The following is a 20454-nucleotide window of genomic DNA, read 5'->3' on the forward strand; positions in this document are numbered from 1 at the left end:
GAATAGGAAAAGTCAGTATGTCATTTTTGTCATAACCAAACCATCTGTGTTTGGGAAAAATTACTTCAGTTCTACAAATAGTTGAGAGTCTTCTAGATGTCTTTGTAAGGAAAAAATGATGAATAAATCATAATGCCAGGCCCCACAAATCTCATAATGGAGTCAGATGTGAAAGCATGGGGTTTTGGGAGCTCTGGAAGGTGGGGTTAGAAAGTGAGCTAGGGCAGGAGGGAATAACAGAGTGAGTCTTTTCTTTCACTGTGGGAATGGAATTCCCTGACAGCTTTTGAGCAGGAAGACAGCAAGATTAAGGTGATGATTTATGATGGCTGATTTTGTTTAAATATGCAGGGCATTAGGAGTTTATAAATAGAGGATAGAATAAGTCATATTGAAACTATTTTCATCATGTCCCACATCAATAAAGAATGTATTTTGATCATGAACTTTTCTATACATGAACTTTTCATTTATTTATAAATAAAATTTATTTATAAATATGATAGTTTACTAATATATCATGTGTATTATAAAACAAATTGTGGACATTATTTAAGGATGGCACAAACTTCATTTCTACCTTCTTGTCTTTTCCTGAGCTCCCTCAGGCATGCATACATGCTACTTTGGAGGCCACTAATATAGATAGTAGCCTCCAAAGTCTAAATAGGCAGAGAGACTATTTAGAAGACTAGTAAAAGAATCTAGAGGTCAAATGAGAAGAGTCTAAATTAGAATGTAGCAGAAGAAATAGGAAGGAAATCAAGGAACCAAAAAAGCAGTGAGAAAGGAAAGGAGGAAGTCAAATGTATAACTGATATCAGGATGATTGACAATGAGGTAGAATAAAGAAAAGCTGAAAAAAAATTGGGATTTAGAAATCCCTCCCTCCCTTCTTCTTTCCTTCCCCCTTTCCTCCGTCTGTCCCTCCTTTCCTTCTTTCCTTTCTTCCTTCCTCTCCTTCTTTTCCCAGCTCTACCGAGGTAACTGACAGTTACAATTTTAAGATATTTTAAGATATTTTAAAGTGTAACAGCATGATGATTTGATACATGTATACATTGTGAAAAGATTTCACCCATAGGTATAATTAACCCATCCCTACCTCACATATTTACTCCTCCTCTTCTTTCTTTCATCTTCTTTCCTTCCTTCCTTCCTTATTTTCTTTCTAGGACTTTTAAGTTCTACCTAGCAGATTTTGAGGATTTAGAAGGGTATAAAGGATAAAGCTCAGAAAGGGCAGGTATGAAGGATAAAGCTCAAGGAATATGGAGGCAAAAGAGAACTTTAATATTGATAATCACTATCTATTTTATACTAGTCAACAGTTCAGCTGCTTTTTCCTGTTTTATCTCATTAAGTGCTTATATTGCTCTTGAGAGGCAGTTATTTTTCCAATTTTACAGATGAAGTAATTTAACATCAAAAAAGTTCACTTGCTCAAGGTCAAGCGTCAGGGCCAAGATTTGGAATGCAGGCTTTCAAGCTGGTGCTAAGGTGATTTGCCAGCTCTCCGGTAGAGGGAGCTTGAGAAGAGGAAGAATGGTAGAACCCAAGTAATGCAATTTCAGAGAAAATGAAAGTAAATGAGGGTGTTTTGACTGTGATTTTAGACCAGTGTTTCTCAACAGGGGTTAGTTTTGCCTCCTAGGAGACATTTGGCAATGTCTGGAGACATTTTAGTTATCACCACCAAAATGGTTTGAGGTTTTTGGTTAATGAATGTTAGTGGCTCCAGGCCAGGAGTTCTGGTATGCATCCTACAACATACTGGACAGCCTCGCCACCAAAGGATTACTTGGCCTAAAGTGTCCATGGTATCAAGGTCAAGAATGTTCATCCATACTGACTAAAATCCTGACTCCTTTCATTAGCTTTGTGATTTTAAGTGAGTCACTTAAGTTTTCTGAGCGTCTGTTATATTTGTAACCATACAATATTTGTTAACTACTTCACAGAGTTTTAAGCAATGTTAAGATTATGTGTGTGAAACAAGTTGTAACACTGGCTGAAAATGTTTGTGGAGAATTAGAATTTTAAAAAAACATTGAATTTGATTTGATATTAGATGGAAAAATATCAGTTGGTTACAGGAAGAAGGGTGGGTGGCAGTGAATAAAGTCTAATGTTGCAGTGAGCATGAGAGTGGTGGGTGACATCTCAAGGATTAAACAGGATCAAGGAAAGACTTTTTTACAGTTGACCCTTGAACAACACAGATTTGAACTGTTCAGGTCCACTTAATATGCAGATTTTTTTCAATAGATCTATGTACAGTACCATAAGTGTATTTTTTCTTCCTTATGACTTTCTAAATACCATTTTCTTTTCTCTAGCTTACTTTATTATAAGAATACAGCATATAAACATATAACATACGAAATATGTGTTGATCAACTGTTTATGTTCTCTGTAAGACTTCCAGTCAATAGTAGGCTATCAGCAGTTAAGTTTTGGGGGGCCAAAAATTGGTGCCCCAACCCGCATATTGTTCAAGAGTCAACTGTATATTGTTTATTATAATCAGAAACATGTGAGCCAGTTTGTAGCTGAGGGATGGGACTCACTAGTGGGGGAAATGTAGAAGATGCAAATGAGGAAGGTGTCAGTTGCTGGGGTGTAGTCTTTGCAATGATGGTTCCTTAGGTAGGCTTTGGCCAATGGAAGAAGGACACACTGCATCTGGTTAGAAAGACAGAAGACAAAGCAGGTGGCAGTAAAGGTAATATTTTAGAGGTTGCATTTAATAGGAGGTGAGGCAGGAAGCTGTGGAAATATTTTAATGGGAAGACCTCAACATTTGTAGTAAATTTGAAGGCAACATCATCTGCTCACAATAAGGAGGGAGAGTGGGGTGAATGTGAGTCTTTCAGAATGGGGAACATTTGAGTCATGTGGGAGTCATGATTGAGGTTTAGCACAAAATGAATAAGTAGACTGCTGAAGAGCATAAGAGTATGGATTTGTAGGGGACCCAGTCAGGATTATTTCATCACAATGGTAGGTAGATAAAGGTAGAGGTCTAAGAGGAAGAAGGTAGGGTGATCATGTTTAGCACCAGATAGCTCTGAGTCTGGGCTTTTGAAGGTGTGGCCTTTCAGATTGCTGTTAGGTTTAAGGTTTGGTCATAATGGTCAGGTGGCTGAAGAGGCATTTAGATGTTCATAGTAGTCAGCATGGTGGAGGGTTTTCAGCATCAAAATGTCAGGTGAACATGGACATTGAAATCTCTATGATCATCACTCAGAACTGTGATGGAGAAAAATACTGAGCAGATTACTCTAGTTCAGGTGGAAGAGGATTGTGAATATTAATGAAAGTGGTCCATGGTTGGTGAGGACCTTCAGTAGAGGCATCATTGCTGAACGATGAGATCAGAGCGATATTCTGGAAGCAGGACTGAGGACCAAACAGGGAGAAAGATTTTCTTCTCTTCTGGTGAGTACAAGGGAGTAGAAATGGAGCTAGTTCCTCTGGAGAGTTCTTTAGAGAAGGTTGTGTCTAAAGCAAGGTGAGTCCCATTAATGGGAACTTTTGCAAGAGATGTTTTTAGGAAAGGTTTAAGTCATAGGATAAATGATTATTTAATAAGGACTCTATGGACTAGCAGGAAACCAGGATATAAGGACAAGCAGTAGAAAATGGAAAAAAGTTATGTAGCTAATTGTATTAAGAATAAGAATATTTGAAAAAGTTGCTCATGGATGTGGGCCCAGCATGGCAGATTAGGGCATTGTTGGGAGTTTGGAGGCATTTGTCAATGCAAGGAGGCTGATGATAGCATAGTCTGACTCCCAGGGACCATATGATATATCTGTATAGTACAACTATTAAGCTTCCTTGACCCTCAGTGTATCCCTTCAGTATTCTCTGGTGGAGGCATAAGTGGGTTAATAAGGCATAGGCTTCAGGATACCAAATTACTGATGTTTTAGATATACATGAATGTATATATACATACATACATGTACACATGTGTATATACATATGGATGTGTGTGTGTATGATGTAATGTGTGTATCCCCGGTCCAACCCTACCTGACTCTAGACTCTTCCAAACAGATGAAAATCAGACTTGGGAGGAAATTCTAGTTGCCTAAAAATAGCAGCTAGCAGTTTGTTCACTGAAATATTTTTATGCAGTTTGAATCATTTGAAGTAAATGTGACCATATTTATAGAGCTGAAAAATATTTACAATAATAAAAACAAATTATAAAATTTCCCTAATAATGGGTTCAATTTGTTTTGGCATAGCCATCCTGCCCAGGTTGCCTATAACCACCTTGACCATGTTGCAATTCAGATGTATAATTAAGGTAATAATAATGGATACTTTTGTTATAAAAAATGAGATTAAATTATCTGTAACTTGTATAACATTTTCAGTTTAAAAATAAGTGTGATTCACATAAAAGTTGATTATTTCAATCCCATTTTCTTTTCTGCTGTGTTTGGTACATAGCATCTGAGCAGCTACTTGAAGAATGTGAACAAAAAATGCCCGTTTGAAGCAAAACCACTAGATTCACTGAGAATAATTATGCCTAAATTTTCAAAGATGACTGCAGTTGGTGCAGCCGTCGACATAGAGGCAACTGTTGTTCTCATATTCTCATGTACAAATTGGGCAACTGAGCATGCAAATTGAAAATTGAAAACTAGGCATGAATTGACAGGGTCTGTGTAAATGTGCACCATTCCTCCATGCTCATTTGTGTACTTTGAATGTTGGTTTTAATAAGACCAAAGCAAGTATATACAGTTAGTGAGTCCATTTTATGTCTTAAAATCTTAAGATCCAAGGATTTTAAGTGACTATTTGAAACACCTAAAGGCGAAGCTTATTTACTCAATATTTTGTCTATAACTTCGGACCATCAGGGATCACAGCTAATATATTGAAGGTTAAATCTATGATGCTTAAACATGTGGTTCTCCAAATTAGACAAATAAGATAATATTGGCTTCTACAGTTAGGTAAGCAGAGTGTCTCAGTTAGAATTCAGTTTAGATTTAGTCTGTACAAATATTAGACTTTGTGTGTTTCAGAAAGATCAGAGATAGAAAAGGCTTACTGAGCCTTTACAGTGTTTGAATACTAGTGCTTTCCTAAAATAGTTTCATGAGGATATATAACTATTTTTGTTCAAAACATAATTTATGGCATGTTTTTAAAAGTGGTTTAGTTATTGCCCAAAGTTCCTTTTTTGGGGGGGTATTTGCTCTTCCTTCAAAGTTCTATATAAGTTTTAATCATGATTTTTTATTAATTTTATATTATTCTCTCAAATGTTTGTTTTGCTCAAGATTCACTGAAATTTTATGGCTCTCTACCATTTTTGTTAGTAACTTAAGCATTCTTTGAATAAGAGAATATATACCTGACAAATAATATCCATTTCATTAATACAGTTTTCTGCTGGAAAAGTGAAATTAAAATTACTGAAGGAGCAACTTCAAGGTAAACAGTTTACCACTGTTATTAGATGCTAAAGCTATAACTTTTCTTTTTCATTTGAAGTACATAGATAATTAAAGTGCTAGAATTGTTTGTGCTACATAATGATTCTAAAACCCAAAATGATGACTCTCATGTGAGGTTTTGATATTCAAATCCATTTTATTTATTTTTGGGGGAGGGCAGCCTTATTTTATGTTAAAAAAGTCAACTTAAAATATGAATATAATAATAACATTTTCCAAAATGAGGACTTTGATAGTACTATTCTGTGACCTTACTTATATAATCTTTTAACCAGGAAGATAATTGAGCAGTATAAAATTATATATTGAAATTCTACTCTAGGAATCTAAAAGAATATTGAAAATAGTTTTATATTTAATTAATTATTTCAAAATAGCAAAACCTGAAAATAAATTTTGAATTCACAGTAAATCCAAAAGAAGTAAATTTTTTTATAGAGGATAAGTACATTTAATTTGAATGGATAAGATAATTTGGTAGGACAAATTCTAGAAATACATGTAACATTTATTATAGAAGGCTGTTTTCTGTGAGCTTCATTTAATTTAATCCGGAGATGGGACAGAATGCCATAGCGATTCTATCAAGAGCCTAGTTTTTGACATTCTGTAATTTCACTTGTCTAATTCAAGTGAGTTTTAAGCAGGATGGGTATGGGCACGTATGTGGGCCCTAAGGTCACAGGGGACTATGAGGGAGGAGTATGGTTTCCACAGTTTACTGGGAAGAGTAGACTTGCCTGCACCCATTCTTACTGGGGAATTAATATTTAAATACTCTTTGAGAATTTAGAAATGTGCTTAAGTTCATTACTTTATCAGTCAGAAAACTAATTGGCCTGACATTTTTCTTTTCTTCCAGATCCAGTGAAACCACAACTTAATTATAAGATGGCCAATCCTTCTGAAAGTAAAAAATCCAAGATAAAAGGGAAGGTTTGTGGACAGTGTGAGAACAAAGCTGCTCTGCTGGTATGTGCACTATAAAAAGGTCCTAGAACCTAACTTTCACATGGCCTCACTCACCTCTTCCAAGTTGACCTGCTTTGGGAGTTGCTGTTGCTGAAGGGGAAGTGAGCAAGCCGCCCTGTTCAATGCACTGCATCTCATCCTCTCATTCCAATTTAAGGATATCACCTTCCTCCCGTCCTCTCCCTCTTGGATCATGCCAGTCAGCACACAAACATGTTGCAGCACTTTCCAAAGCAAAACTACACCCAAAGTTCTCCTATGACCACCACATCTCCCTCTGTACCCTTGTTAGTAAAACTTCTAAGGAGGTGTTGTACACTTGCTCTCATCGTATTCTCTCTTCCTATTTTCTCTCTCTCTCTCTTTTTTACTGAGGTAGAAAGCACTTACTGTGAAATAGACCTTAAATGTACAATTAGAAGGCTTTTGACAGATGTTTACATCCCCGTCAAGGTAAGAGAATACCCCTGAGAGTTCTTTTATGACTTTTCCAATTAATTTCCACTACAAAGCCAACTGCTCTTGTGATTTTTAGCCGTACCTTTAGTGGCACCTATTCTTGAACTTTATGTAAATGGAATGATAGGGTATATATTTTTCTGTGTAAGGCTCCTTTTGTTCCACATAGGGATTCACCGATGTTATTACATTTATTAGTAATTTGTTCATTTGAATTACTGAGTAGTACTCCATTGTACAATATACCACAATCTGTTTATTCATTGACATACTGAATGACAGTTGGGTTGTTTCCAGTTTTTTACTACTGTGTTTAAGGCTGCCTTGGATATTTATGTGCAGGTCTTTTAATTTTTTCCTTCAAACAAATGATGTTTATTTTTTCTCCTTGAAAGTTATGAAGTGAAATTGAAAATAAAAAAAGCCCCCAAATGGGTTCCAACGGTTCTCTAACTTCTCATTGTTGCTGATTTCATGAACTTAAAAAAAATATGGTAAAATATGCCATAATTTAAAAGTTACCATTTTAGCCATTTTAAGAGTATAGTTCAGTGGTGTTAAGTACATTCATGTTGTTATGATGCCATCACCACCATCCATCCACAGAACTCTTTCTGTCTTACAAAACTGAAACTCTGTACTAATTGAACAAAAATTCACATTCCCCATTCCTGTCAGCCCCTGGTAACCATCCTTCTCCTTTCTCATTCTACTTTCTGTCTAGGAATTTGACTATTCCAGGTGCTTTGTATAAGTGGAAGCTACTATATTTGTCCTTCAGTGCCTGACTTATTTCACTTAATGTCTTCAGAGCTCATCCATATGGTAGCATGTGTCAGATTTTCCTTCCTGTTCAAGGCCGAATAACATTCTATTGCATGTATATTCCACATTTTGTTCATTCATCCATTAGGGGACACTTGGGTTGATTCTACTTTCTGACTATTGTGAATAATGCTGCAATGAATATGGGTATAGATATTTGCCCAAGTTTCTACTTTCAGTTCTTTTGAGTATAGGCCCAAAAGTGGAATTGCAAAATTCCCATTCTTTCTTGAATGCTGTCTATTCAGAATTGGGTCTATGTCCAGAAACTGCTGCTATCAAGGTCACAATGGCATCCATATTCTTAAATAAAGTGGCCAATTCTGAGTTCTTATCTTAATCTATTAGTAATATTTGGTACAGTATTCCTTTTTTCTTTTATGACTCTTCACTTGGCTTCCTCCAGGACATAATTCTCTCTTGGTTTCATTTTACTTTGCTAGCTGTCCCATCTCAGTCTATTGTTTGTTTTCTGTATTCTAGACCCCTGAGTATTAGAGTGCCCCAGGGCTCAGTCCTTAACCCATTTCTCTAGTCCATCTATTTACTCTTTTTATTATTTTTTTAAGATTTTATTTACTTATTTGACAGAGATCACAAGTAGGCAGAGAAGCAGACAGAGAGAGAGGGGGAAGCAGGCTCCCTGCTGAACAGAGAGCCCGATCAGGGCTTGATCTGAGGACCCTGGAATCATGACCTGAGCTGAAGGCAGAGGCTTTAGCCCACTGAGCCACCTAGGCACTCCCATCTGTTTACTCTTGATAGGTAATTTTGTCTACTCTCTTGGCTTTAAAGATCATCTCTACATGGATGTTACCCAAATTTACATCTCTTGGGGTGCCTGGGTGGCTCAGTGGATTAAGCCTCTGCCATTCAGCTCAGGTCATGATCTCAGGGTCCTGGGATGGAGCTCCACATCAGGTTCTCTGCTCGGCAGGGAGCCTGCTTCCCTGCTCCCTCTCTGCCTGCCTCTCTTTCTACTTTTGATCTCTCTGTGTCTGTCAAATAAATAAATAAAATCTTCAAAAAATATACATCTCTTATTCCTCTCCTTCCCCTGAACTTTTCCAACTCAGACTGCCTACTCAGCAGCTCTACTTGGTTGTCTAATCACTAACTTAGTGTGTTCAAAATTGAACCTTTAGTATCTCTCCAACATATTTTCTTCCCCACAGTCTCCTTAGAAAAATGGTCAATTCAGATATTCCCTGCCCCAGCAGCCTTTTGTAAGGGGGGAACAGCTGAGTAGCCCTGAATTTTTTGGAGCTTCTCCATGCAACCACATTACATTTATTACCTATTAATATGTACTTATGTGTTTATTTTCCATCTACCTATGTCAAGCTCATGAAAATAGGGATTTAGTTTTGTTCATTGTTGTATGCCCACCACCTAGAATTATGGTTGCAATTTAGGAGGCACTCAAAAAATATTTGTTGAAAGAATCCATTTTTTTTCTTTAATAAAGACTTCAGATATATCTTCCTTTCAGTTAGTATTAAAAGTACTCTAATATCTGATGTAATTTAAAATATTATATGCCTTTGAGAAGTTTCCCCCCCCCCAAAATTTAATGATTATAACAAATATTTGTAGATGACTGTAATGATATTTGTTATAGGTTTTGGAGAATTTGGCCTTCATCATTTCTGATTTGAGACTCTGTTACTGTCCTTATTTCATGGCAGTTTTAGTTGTTTAAGAGAGTTAGAATGCTGTAAATCTGATAAAGAGATAATAGCAATATTAAATATATATAATATTTAATATTACCCTGGCTCTTGGTACAATGCTCTTACTATTACATCATGCTGTCTTCTTATTTGATGTAGTGATGGACAATAATTTAAGAAATCTTTATAAATTGTACCTATCCAGAAATATTTAAAAAAAAATACAAACAATGTTAATATTCCTGAAGTTGGAAGTATGAAAGCTAAAAGGAACTTGCTGGCTGAACTGAATTGTTGAGGTCCACTGTTCATGATCTGAGCAAAGTATTTATGTAGGAGCTGTCAATATTTCTTGTGAATCCTGTTCTGTGTTGAGCATTATTTAAAGACCATCAAATCTGAACAACATGACATATGTAGGTAGGTAAATTTGACCTGGAAATAAAGGATGATTTTCCAAAGAGAAGGAAAAACAAGAAGCGGACATTTCAGACAAGATAAATGGCACATGCCTTGTCTGGAAAGCAGATGAGAGTGATGATGTGTGCAGTGATTAAAAGGCTGATTTGCCTGAAAACTGTTAGAAATAGAAGCTATCATTTAAACCCTACATGGTCTTGAAGATTTTTGCTACGATTTTAAGAAAGTATGTTGGTTGATTTGAAGTGAAAGTAATGACCCATGATTATTTGTCAAGCACCATAATAAGTTATTTAAAAATTCAAGTTAGGCATATCTAATGAAATAGACCGTGGTGATGGTGAACTTAAGGTTATCTTGTATTCTTAGCATCCATCATTCTAGATGGTAATGCTGGTGTGTAGTGAGATTAAACCTTCTAATAAATTATGATAAGGCCTTCATCAGGGCCTTCATTCAGGGTAGACTGTATATGGCAAGTAGAGGTTAAGAGCTTGAATTTTTGATGGTTTAAATCTTGACTTTACCTTTTATTAGCTATGTGATCTATAGAAAATGGCCTAATTCCTCTGTATTTTTGTTTTCTAATTTGTTACAATGGGATAATACAGGTAGTATAGTCTATACCTCAGAGTTACTGAGAATAATAGTTAATGCATATGAAGTAGTTAGCATTGTGCCTGGCACATTGAGAGGAGACAGTAAATTGTGTGTTTTGTTGTTGGCACATTTTCATATCTCCTGATGCATTCACATACATTGATGGTAAAAATAAAATCCCAAACCTCCAGATTCCTTATTTTTAAAAGAAATTCCAGTAGCTTTAGGCTGTTTGTACATGGCGAAAGTGAAATGGATCGTTAAAAATTACATATTAATTTGGCAAATGTAGATAATTTAATTAAACTCAAAGGGATTCTCAAGGCTTAGCACAACTGATCTAGGCTTGATCAAATTAAAAAGATATTTGCTAAAACTGCACTTGGGTATTCCATCATTGAAGAAGCATCTGTGGCGGAATGGGGTCCTTATCTACATTTTTAGTACGTTTCTGCCAGTTATACAAACTGCCTAAAAAGATTTTCCAGTTGGCGGTCATTTTAACCCAATTTAAATCCAAATATGCTTGTATAACAAAATATATAAGCTTACTCTGCAATTCCAGCTTTGATCTTCTAGTCTACAACATCCATTCAGCTACTTTCATTAAAAATCTGTTGTTAACAAATACTTGGCTTAGAATTCAATGTTAAAACTGATTTTCAGTATTCTATATTACAGTGTAAAGACAGTTCCAATATGTCTAAAAAATTTATTAAAATATTCGCAGATATGTTAAAATTATGCAGAATACTTTTGGAAATATGCATCAATACAATAGTACTGCCATGTGTGTATGTGAAATTACAGCTTTATATTTGGTTGTACATTTAAAAATTATCGATCCAGATATGTTTTAATCATCATTTCTGTAAGTGACTGTTGTTCTTCAAACATGAGTTGGAAGGGTGGGACTAGTTCTGCTATTAGGGATAGTGTTTATTTTTCCTTCACTTAAATAAAACATTCAGTTCTGTATAGCTAATCACATTTGAAAAAGATGCAATTGGATTATGATAAATACCTCCCAAGCAGTCATTTGTCACATTGGGTTTTATTTTATTGCAGATTTTATCAAGGTTTTTCAATAAATGATTAGTGCTATGATTAATGGTCAATGTGATTTTTAATAATTTGGGTCATGGGCAAGCTTGAGTTTTCAGCCAGTCTGTGGGATTAAAATCCTGGCTCCATTAGCTGTGTGACTGGGCACATTCCCAACCATTATGTTCCTTTGTTACTTCCTCTTCACAACGGAGATACAATGATCATGTTAATCTTCTAGGGTTGTTGGGAGGATTCAGTGATGAAACATATGAAACGGTTAGAACAGTGAGTTAGTGTTCTGTAAATGTTGTGGTTACTGTTATTGTTATGGGATTCTAGCCTTCCTTTTCAGTTTCATTAATTTTATAAAATGTCTTACTCTTTTTACCTTTGGTGGTGGTTGTTGGTGTTGTCCTAATCATCTTATATTTAATAAATCTGGTCACATTATTGCAGGCAACTGTCATCATATGGAGACTTTGTAATACATTTTTTTTTTTTTAAGTAATGGTCTCCTGTTGGGTTTTTAGAAAGTGTTTACTTTTCTACACCCTATACATTCTGGTGCCTGTTATTTGGTGTGTGGTCTGCACACCAGCAGCTGCATGGACGTCACCTGGGATCTTGTTAGAATGCAGGATCTAGGTCCAAATCTGGACTTCCTGAATCAGTCTTCACTGCAACAGAATCCCAGGTGATTCATATGCACAAGAGGGGTCACTGTATTGCACATTTTAGTCAGTCACTCCGTAGTCAAGGGTAGAAGAGCGTGGTCAACCTTTCCCCAATCTGCCCTAGCTGCTTTCTGCGTAAGATCCCTTGACAGGAGAAGAGAGGGTGGAGGGGAAGAATGGTGGTGGGCATGCAAAGTGGAGGAGAGGAAATGAAAAAGAATCAAAGGGAATGTGGGCTCTGTGACATAGACTTTCTGACATTATCTCTCTAGACCCTGTGCTTTCTTACTTATTTGTGCTGCTGGCATTCTTTACATGGCCCAAACTCAAGAAAATTAGAGGTCTTAGCTATTTGGGCTGCTTTTTCTTATGTTGTACAGGCTCACGTTGAAGTGGCTGTACAACTGCCTATAGTACTTTCAGTAGCAGTAAAAATTCCATTTTTTTTTCTTTTTACTTTCAGTCTTGCTCAGCACCATCATAGGTACAAGTATAGCCCATCAATTTATTCATAAATTTAAAAAAATTACATTTTAACACCATAGGGAATTTGAAAGATAAATATAAACTTGTCCATAATCATTTTGCCAGTCATAAGAATTGCTGACATATTGATGTGGTTCCATCCTGTTCTTTTTCTTATACTTACTTTCCTTTGAGGAATCTTCTAAGCATACTTCTCAAACCATGTTTTGAGAATCACCGGTGAATTAGTACCATTGAAAGAAGCGTGTGGGGATTTTTGGAGACAAACAGTATATGCATTGTGTCATGTAAATCAATAGAGGAAAATTAAAGAACTCATAAAAATGAAGTAGTTTTGACCCAGAGAGAATGCCTGCTTAGTTCTTACCAGATCAAGAAGTTTGGTCCCAGGTTGCTGGTGTTTTATGACTTACTTGGAATTGTATATACCTATATACATCTAACACATATATCTAAAAGTTACTTGCAGCTATTATATTTATTTTCATACGACAGTAATTAGAGTTTACAAATTAATTTTTTGGGTCAAATTGTTCTAGTTTCCTTGGACTTCTCTATTCTGATGACATCTAGGCATGTAATCGGAGAAATAAAGATAAGAATAATGACTTCTTTATGCAAATGTTTTCTCAAGGTCATTAATATAAGATTGTGTGATATTTTAATGTCTTTTAAGGTATGCCTTGAATGTGGAGAAGATTATTGTTTGGGTTGCTTTGCTAAAATTCACCAAAAGGGGGCACTGAAGCTCCACAGAACAACTCTTTTGCAGGTATGACTTTTAAAAATGCTTTACTTGTACTGTATTTATAAAATGTTTCAACCGAAAGATATTTAAAACATGTTTAATTATCTAGAATTTAGGATGACTTATATTAATTTACAAAATTCTATTATGTACAGTTTTTTACTTATATCTCAAAATTATTTTACTGAGTGTTAATCTGGGTTCAATTTTGCTATTTAAACTGGGTTTTAATATAGTTCCTGAGACATGAGCTTGATTAGAGTTTTTAGATCATGCATTTTATCTGTGAACTTGACATTTAAAAATTAGACAGTATTTTTATCTATTGTGGTTTCAAATGAACACATGGTTTGCTTTAAGTATTATTTCTATATAGTTTATAAATAGAAATCTCTACTGTTTTCTTTTCATTTTTTTTAATTAGTCTTGTATTTGTCCTCACCCATTATCATTTAAATAAGCTTATCTCTCAGGTTTCTACTTTTCCTCCTACATAATAGAAGCTTTTATTTTTCCTCATATAGGCATTGTTCTGTGAAATGCTCAAGTTCAAACCCTGTCAGATGGTTTAAAAATTCTAATACTTTAACAAGAAATATGGTTAAATATAGATAGGACATATTATACTGGTTACATTTCACAGTGCACTGATTTGTCATAGATTTTATTCATTATGCAGCAATTTATTCAACAAATATTTATTGACTACCTTTTAGAAAGCAAGGTCTGTGCTAGGCAGTACCTTACACAGATGAATAAGACTAGGATTCTGCTCTTAAGGACCTAAGTGAGAACCAGGGACCTTGTGTAATGGGTTAAAGATTTTACTATCTTGTAGGCAAAAGGAAGGAGAGGATCAGATCAATATTTAGAAAGATACTGGTAGGTTTCAACTTTTACATGACTCCTCACCATAAATATTGATAACTCTCAAGGATGCTGATGACTCAAGTCATAATAATCACAAAACATAAAACAGACCTTATTTGTATCAGTATTTACCCAAGTGACATACTTTTGAGTGACTACTCAATATTTAGAGCTTCTTAGCAGAAATCATGAGAGAAAAACAAAACAAAAATAACCAACCACCTGTTACTCTCCTGTCTCAGGAAGGTTTGTACAACTGGACAATTATAGAATTGAAAATTAATGTCTATAAAAGTGAATGTAATTGTTAATATAGAACTAATGTAGAATTTAAAGGCACTCCACTTTAAGGGTAGAGTCTAATTCCCTCGCCCACCAAGCTCATATTAGTAATATTTGCTGGTGTGGAAGATATAAAGAAGAATGAGACATGGATCCGAGGTCTGATTCTCTCCTGTCCCTCCCTCCGACCCCATCTCTAGTCCTCTCTTTCAGGTCTCTCTCCCTCTCTTTCTTCCATACACATCACACACACACACACACACACACAATTTCAAAAGACAGACTGTGCTGTGATATGGCTTATTGTTATCCAGAGACAGATATAATATGGGTCAAGTCATGCTTACTAAAAGCAATGCAATATAGTGTAGGCTTTATAAACATTATGTCATTAAAATCTATGTCTTTTATGTCTTAAAAAAAATAATGTCATCTTTCTAGATGGGATTCTCATGTAATTCTAGTGTGGAATTGATAGGGAAGAGAGAATTAATACTTATGAGAATATATTTTGTATCATACACTGTTGTTATATCCTACCAGCATCACATTTTCTAGCTTTTATTGCAGGGGAGAAAGGTTGGTGAACCAGAAATAGTAAAATGGCATTTAAGTTCCTAGTGAATCTCAAGTTGTGGAAGACACATTCATCTCTAAAAGTTAACAGAAGTGAATTTTATAACAGGTGTAGATCAAAGAGCATAGCAAGCGACAACAAATCCTTGAGATGTCTCTTTAAACACAGGGGTTCCTTTATGTATATATTTTAAAGTTAAATACCATAGAGAACTATGTATTTTCCATATTCATGTTAGTCCTCTGTGTTGCCCTACAGTCTGTGAAGACAAAAGTTGCTACTTGATGCTATTTCGAGGATCGTTCTGGGAAGTTCATTCCTACTGGGGAAATCAAATTAGGAGGCTAAACTTAGAGAAAAGTATGGGGAGACTGTGCATGTTGGGAGCTGAACATATATTGTTCCTCTTTTTATATAACAACATTTCACTTACCCAAATTGCTATGTAGTGAAATACCTTGAAGATTTTTTTCCAAATAAATCAGGTAAATTTGACCTTTATTCATTGAACAAAAATTTAATTAAAAAGGGATTTTTGTTTTAAGGAAACTTTCAAAATGTGTAACATACTCCCTCCCATCTTAGTAAAGATTACAGTGAATACAGTCTCACTGTGTTTTGGTGACTCCTGCTCATTGTTTTGCCCACTAGCTGTTACAATAGTTTATTAGTTAATAAGAGGCCTTGGCCAGCAGATGTAGTAGGTGGAGCTATACCTTCCTTCTAAGAGGTTTGCTCTGATTAGTATTTCAATTTTCTTCTTTATCATGGTCTCACTAATTCTCTGCCATCACTTCTTGATTTTAATCAATTGTCCCATTAGCTATCTGGCATTTTCTTCCTCGTTCTGTTCTCTGTTTAGCCCTTTAATTTTTTTTTTTTTTCCAGTCATCTTGTTTTTTCTCCTTGTTTTCATCATTCTCCCTGGTCTTTTCCCATCAGTAAAGGTTCTTGCTGCTGTTGTTCCCTGGCCTGAGGACCATTGGTCAGCAATGAATGGTGTCTCTCTCTGTTTAGCTCTCATTAACCAGTCATATAGTATTTTTACCTTTCTACTAATTTGGCAACTGTCAAAGCCATGAGATTTTTTTTTGTTGAGTGCTGAATTCATGCCAAATTTGAGAAGTTAGAGCCGACATATGATACTTGACTTTTAAGCATTACTATATAAAAAGCAAGCTTTCTAAGCTAATGGCTACTCTACTTTTATATTCTTTAACCTATGCTGACATTTCCGGTTATTTTAGAGCACAGCCAAATTTGATTGCTGTAAACTGTTTCAGCCCCAATCCTATAGCCCAGTGAGTCTTTATATAGTTCACAGTCAACAGGGACCATTTTGTACTGTATATCTTCTTTTACTTAAGAGATAAATCCTTGAAAAAATTGGAGGCAAACTACTACCATTTCCATGTTGACTGACATTATAATTTCAAAGGGTTTTTCTTTTGATTTATGATTGATTTATACTTGGCAATGATTCTAACACAAGTTTTTTCTTTTTTTCACCTCTCCAATCTCTGTTAAATAGTTAATTATCTGCAAAATAAAGTGCAAATGCATGAGGAGAATTACTAAGGATGAAAATCCTATTTCTACATTTAGAATGATTTGCAACACTTTAAGGATTGAAACAAATTTTTTTCAGTGGGTAAGCCTCAGATTGATGAAAAATAAGGTCTTAATCTATCAGGCATTTCTATTTCCTTTTACCAACATACAATCAAACACAAGAGACAAGGTTAATCAGAGATAATAGAAGATAGGAGGGAAAGCAAACAAAAGGTATTCCATTATGAAATACTACATGCACAAAGGGAGGTTGGATTAGGTACATCACTAATAGATTCTGGTATGTGTGTTTTCTTAATTGGAATGGAGATTTTTCTTAGCTGGGAGGGAGAGATCTTGGGAAGGGGGATGGTTATTAATGAGTGAAGAGATAATTGAGGTAGTATTTCCATGTTTTCTGGTATAAACCATTTATATGCAGCCTCTTTACCTTTTTTAATCTCCAAAGAAAGGTATGTCTATGTAGATATAATAGAGTTATATGTTTGCTTGAACATACTTGTAGGAAAGTAATCACCAGGTAGAACTTCAGTTATCATCAGAATACTATTTATGGTAGTTTTTTCTTTTAGTTGACAATGACCAATATCAGCTTACAGGCTCACACTGTCATTGTTCTGTTAATGTTAGTAATAATATAGTATTTTTAAATCATAGCTAATCATTTGGACAATATCATTATTACTAAGATGACCTTAATGGACCCATTTTAAATGCTGTATGTACACAGTATTTATAGATGCCATGGTGTGCTACTGAGATCCTCATCTTCAGGATTGAGATACTCACTTCCTTAGCTACCTGGAGTATTTGCCTATAGGTGGATCATATTTGGGTCTCTCCTTGGGAACTGCTCTTGCCCAAAGAGAAGTTCCACTTACAAGCTTACACTCTATTCCTTGAGGCAGTCATTTTCTGGTCCAATTTCTGGTCTACGTGAGGGTACAAGTTCCCAGCAGCAGACCCTTGCCTCAGTTGAGAATAGTTGATGGGCCATCATAGCTTCAACTGGCAATCGCATCAAATTCAGTTTTCCTCTTTCCCTAAATTTGTCTCTTTTGTCAATCATACTTGTTCTTTTCAAAGAATTTCCCAGTAAAAGTTAGGCAGGCAGATCTCAGAATTTGTTTCCTGGGAACCTGACCCATGACAATATCCAATTCAGAGTGGAATTATAGAGTTTTTAGCCCAACTTTAGAGTGCACTGCAATTTTTGGAGGTCAATGTATAATATCTCTTTTTTTCATTTTTCAGATTCTGAATCAAATGAGAAACAGATATTAGAGTGAAGACATAGAAATCTAAATATCAATTTTATTATTGCTACAATTAAAATTACTGATTGCCACAGTCAGCTTCCCAATTCTTCCTGGAATTGAACATTTTTTTACCCCCCTCCCAAGTGGTAGACATTTCCCTTTGCCAGGGCAGGATCTACCCAGTAAAACTTCTTAATGGATATCTAGATTGCAGTGTATTCTCTGGACAGGCAGAGCTCAGAGAGAAAACCCAGAAGGGACAGCAGTGAACATGTTCCTTTTCTTCTTCAGAGTCTCAGCAATAAGATAGATATGTAGGGATGAAGAGTAAATATTCCCATAAAAAAGAATAATCACAAATTCCTATGATTTTAAAGTTTAGGTAATATAAATGTCTTTGTATAAATTTGCTATTTATAAATATTAGTTAATATTGCACTTAAGAAAAAACAAAATACCTAAAATATATATAAACAACTGAGCCATGGCACGTTTTTCTTATTTTCTTAAATATGAATAGTGTTATTAACAAAGATTCCTTATGCTACAAGTTTGCATTTATTACCCTTCTATATGATTATCACTTTGTACTTCCTCTATCAAAGGGTTTTCTAAAATTATATTCTTATCAACTATACACTCTTTTATAGCTTCTGATAAATTTCAAATCTTGTGAGGAAAGAGACTATTTCTATTTTGTTCATCACTGGATTCTCGGTGCTTAACATTATACCTGGCCCACACAAATCAAGTTTTTGAATAAATGGCAACATGAATGAGTCCCCAATGATACGATCAAGCTCCTGAAATAATTTGAAACTGTACTTTAGCAAAATTTTATTATTCTCTGAATTTTTGAAAACCAAAGATTGGGTAATTAAAGGAATTTATGGTATATTAAAGTGTTCTGTGGGTGAAGGGCCAGCAAAAGCCTCTTCAGTCTGAGAGTTTGAACTTGAATTTCCTAGCTGTTTCCCCGGGAAGGAGATAAAGGCAGTGATGTCAGCTGTTTCCTAGACAACATATTTATGGTAAACATAACCCCTGATTGGCAGATTGCCTCCAAATGGGAGAACTATAAATACTTCAAGTAAGCCACAGCTCCCTGAGTATGGTGAGCTTTGTATCTATGCCTTTTGCTGGGGGGCTCTGGAAGCCATGCAGATGGGGATTGACCCTGGTGGAAAATAAAGCTCCTAAGCAGGCATCATCCTCACCTATTCAAGCTGTACTGGTGCATGAATTTCTGCAAGACTCCCACCCAAGAACAACTGGTGCTGTTAGTAAAGTGCTGTCCCTGTTCTTACCCTTCTCAGCAGACCGATGCCAAAACTGGTCAGATGACAGCCTTGTGAGTCTGAAAGTTTGGTTAACTCAGGCAGACTCGTTGGTGAGCATTACGGTTTCAAAAAACAAAATGGTGGAATGCCTAAAAGATAAATGAAGAACACTCGTGCAGTATTGTTGACGAGAATATTTTAAAAACAGCTTCCTTGAGATACAACTTTTATCTCAAGGATGATGTTGTATCTCAGAGATTGATGAATTTATGAATTCATCAACTCAATTCAGTAGATTTTAGTATATTCACAGATAATGTATAACCATCAGCACAATTAATTGTAGAACATTTTCATCACTTCAAAAAAAGAAACCCCATACTCTTTTGCTACTACTCCTATCTCCCAATACACTCCTTCCTCCAATCTCCTGGGAACCACTAATCTACTTTCTTCCTCTGTAGATTAGCCTATATTTCATATAAATTGAGTTGTATAATATGTGATCTTTAATGACTGGCTTCTTTTTCTCAGTAAAAATAAAAAGTTTTCAAGGTGCATCCACATTATAGCATGTGTCAGTATTTCATTTATATTTAAGGCTAAATAACATTCCATTTTATACATTGATATACCACATTTTGTTTACTCATTGTTTGATGGACATTTTGTTGGTTTCAACTTTTGGCTATTATGAATAAAGCTGTTATGGACATTTACGTACAGGTTTTTTTTTTTTAAAGATTTTATTTATTTATTTGACACAGAGAGAGATCACAAGTAGGCAGAGAGACAGGCAGAGAGAGAGAGTGGGAAGCAGGCTGCTCGCGGAGCAGGAAGCCTGATGCGGGGCTCGATTCCAGGATTATCATGACCTGAGCCAAAGGCAGAGGCTTAACCCACTGAGCCACCCAGGCGCCCCTACGTACAGGTTTTTATATGAACATATGTTTTTATTTCTCTTAGCTATTTCTCTACCAGTGAAATTGTTAGGCCACAGGGTAACTCTGTCTTTAATTATTTGAGCAACTCCCAGAGGGGGTTCCAAAGTGGCTGCTCCATTCGACATTCCAGTCAACAGAATTTGAGAGTTCTGATTTCACTGTGTCCTAGCCAACATTTGTTTTTGTCTCACTTTTTTTTTTTTTCCTAGCATACAGTGTCATATTGCAGGTGTACAATCTAGTACTTCAACAGTTCCATACATCACCCTGCGCTCAT

The 20454-nt window shown here is 35.5% G+C and overlaps 1 protein-coding gene across 1 annotated transcript in view; it reads left to right on the forward strand.

Annotated features, from left to right (window-relative positions):
* Nucleotides 1–20454, forward strand: part of ZBBX (zinc finger B-box domain containing) — a 111566-nt gene that overhangs the window by 15684 nt on the left and 75428 nt on the right. Inside the window, exons 5-7 of the mRNA XM_059388064.1 lie at nucleotides 5418–5466; nucleotides 6352–6461; nucleotides 13322–13417. Of these exons, the coding sequence (XP_059244047.1) occupies nucleotides 5418–5466; nucleotides 6352–6461; nucleotides 13322–13417 (255 nt within the window). The remainder of the gene's footprint in view (nucleotides 1–5417; nucleotides 5467–6351; nucleotides 6462–13321; nucleotides 13418–20454) is intronic.

This window comes from Mustela nigripes, chromosome 2 (assembly GCF_022355385.1).
Source record: "Mustela nigripes isolate SB6536 chromosome 2, MUSNIG.SB6536, whole genome shotgun sequence".
Classification (NCBI taxonomy): Eukaryota; Metazoa; Chordata; class Mammalia; order Carnivora; family Mustelidae; genus Mustela; species Mustela nigripes.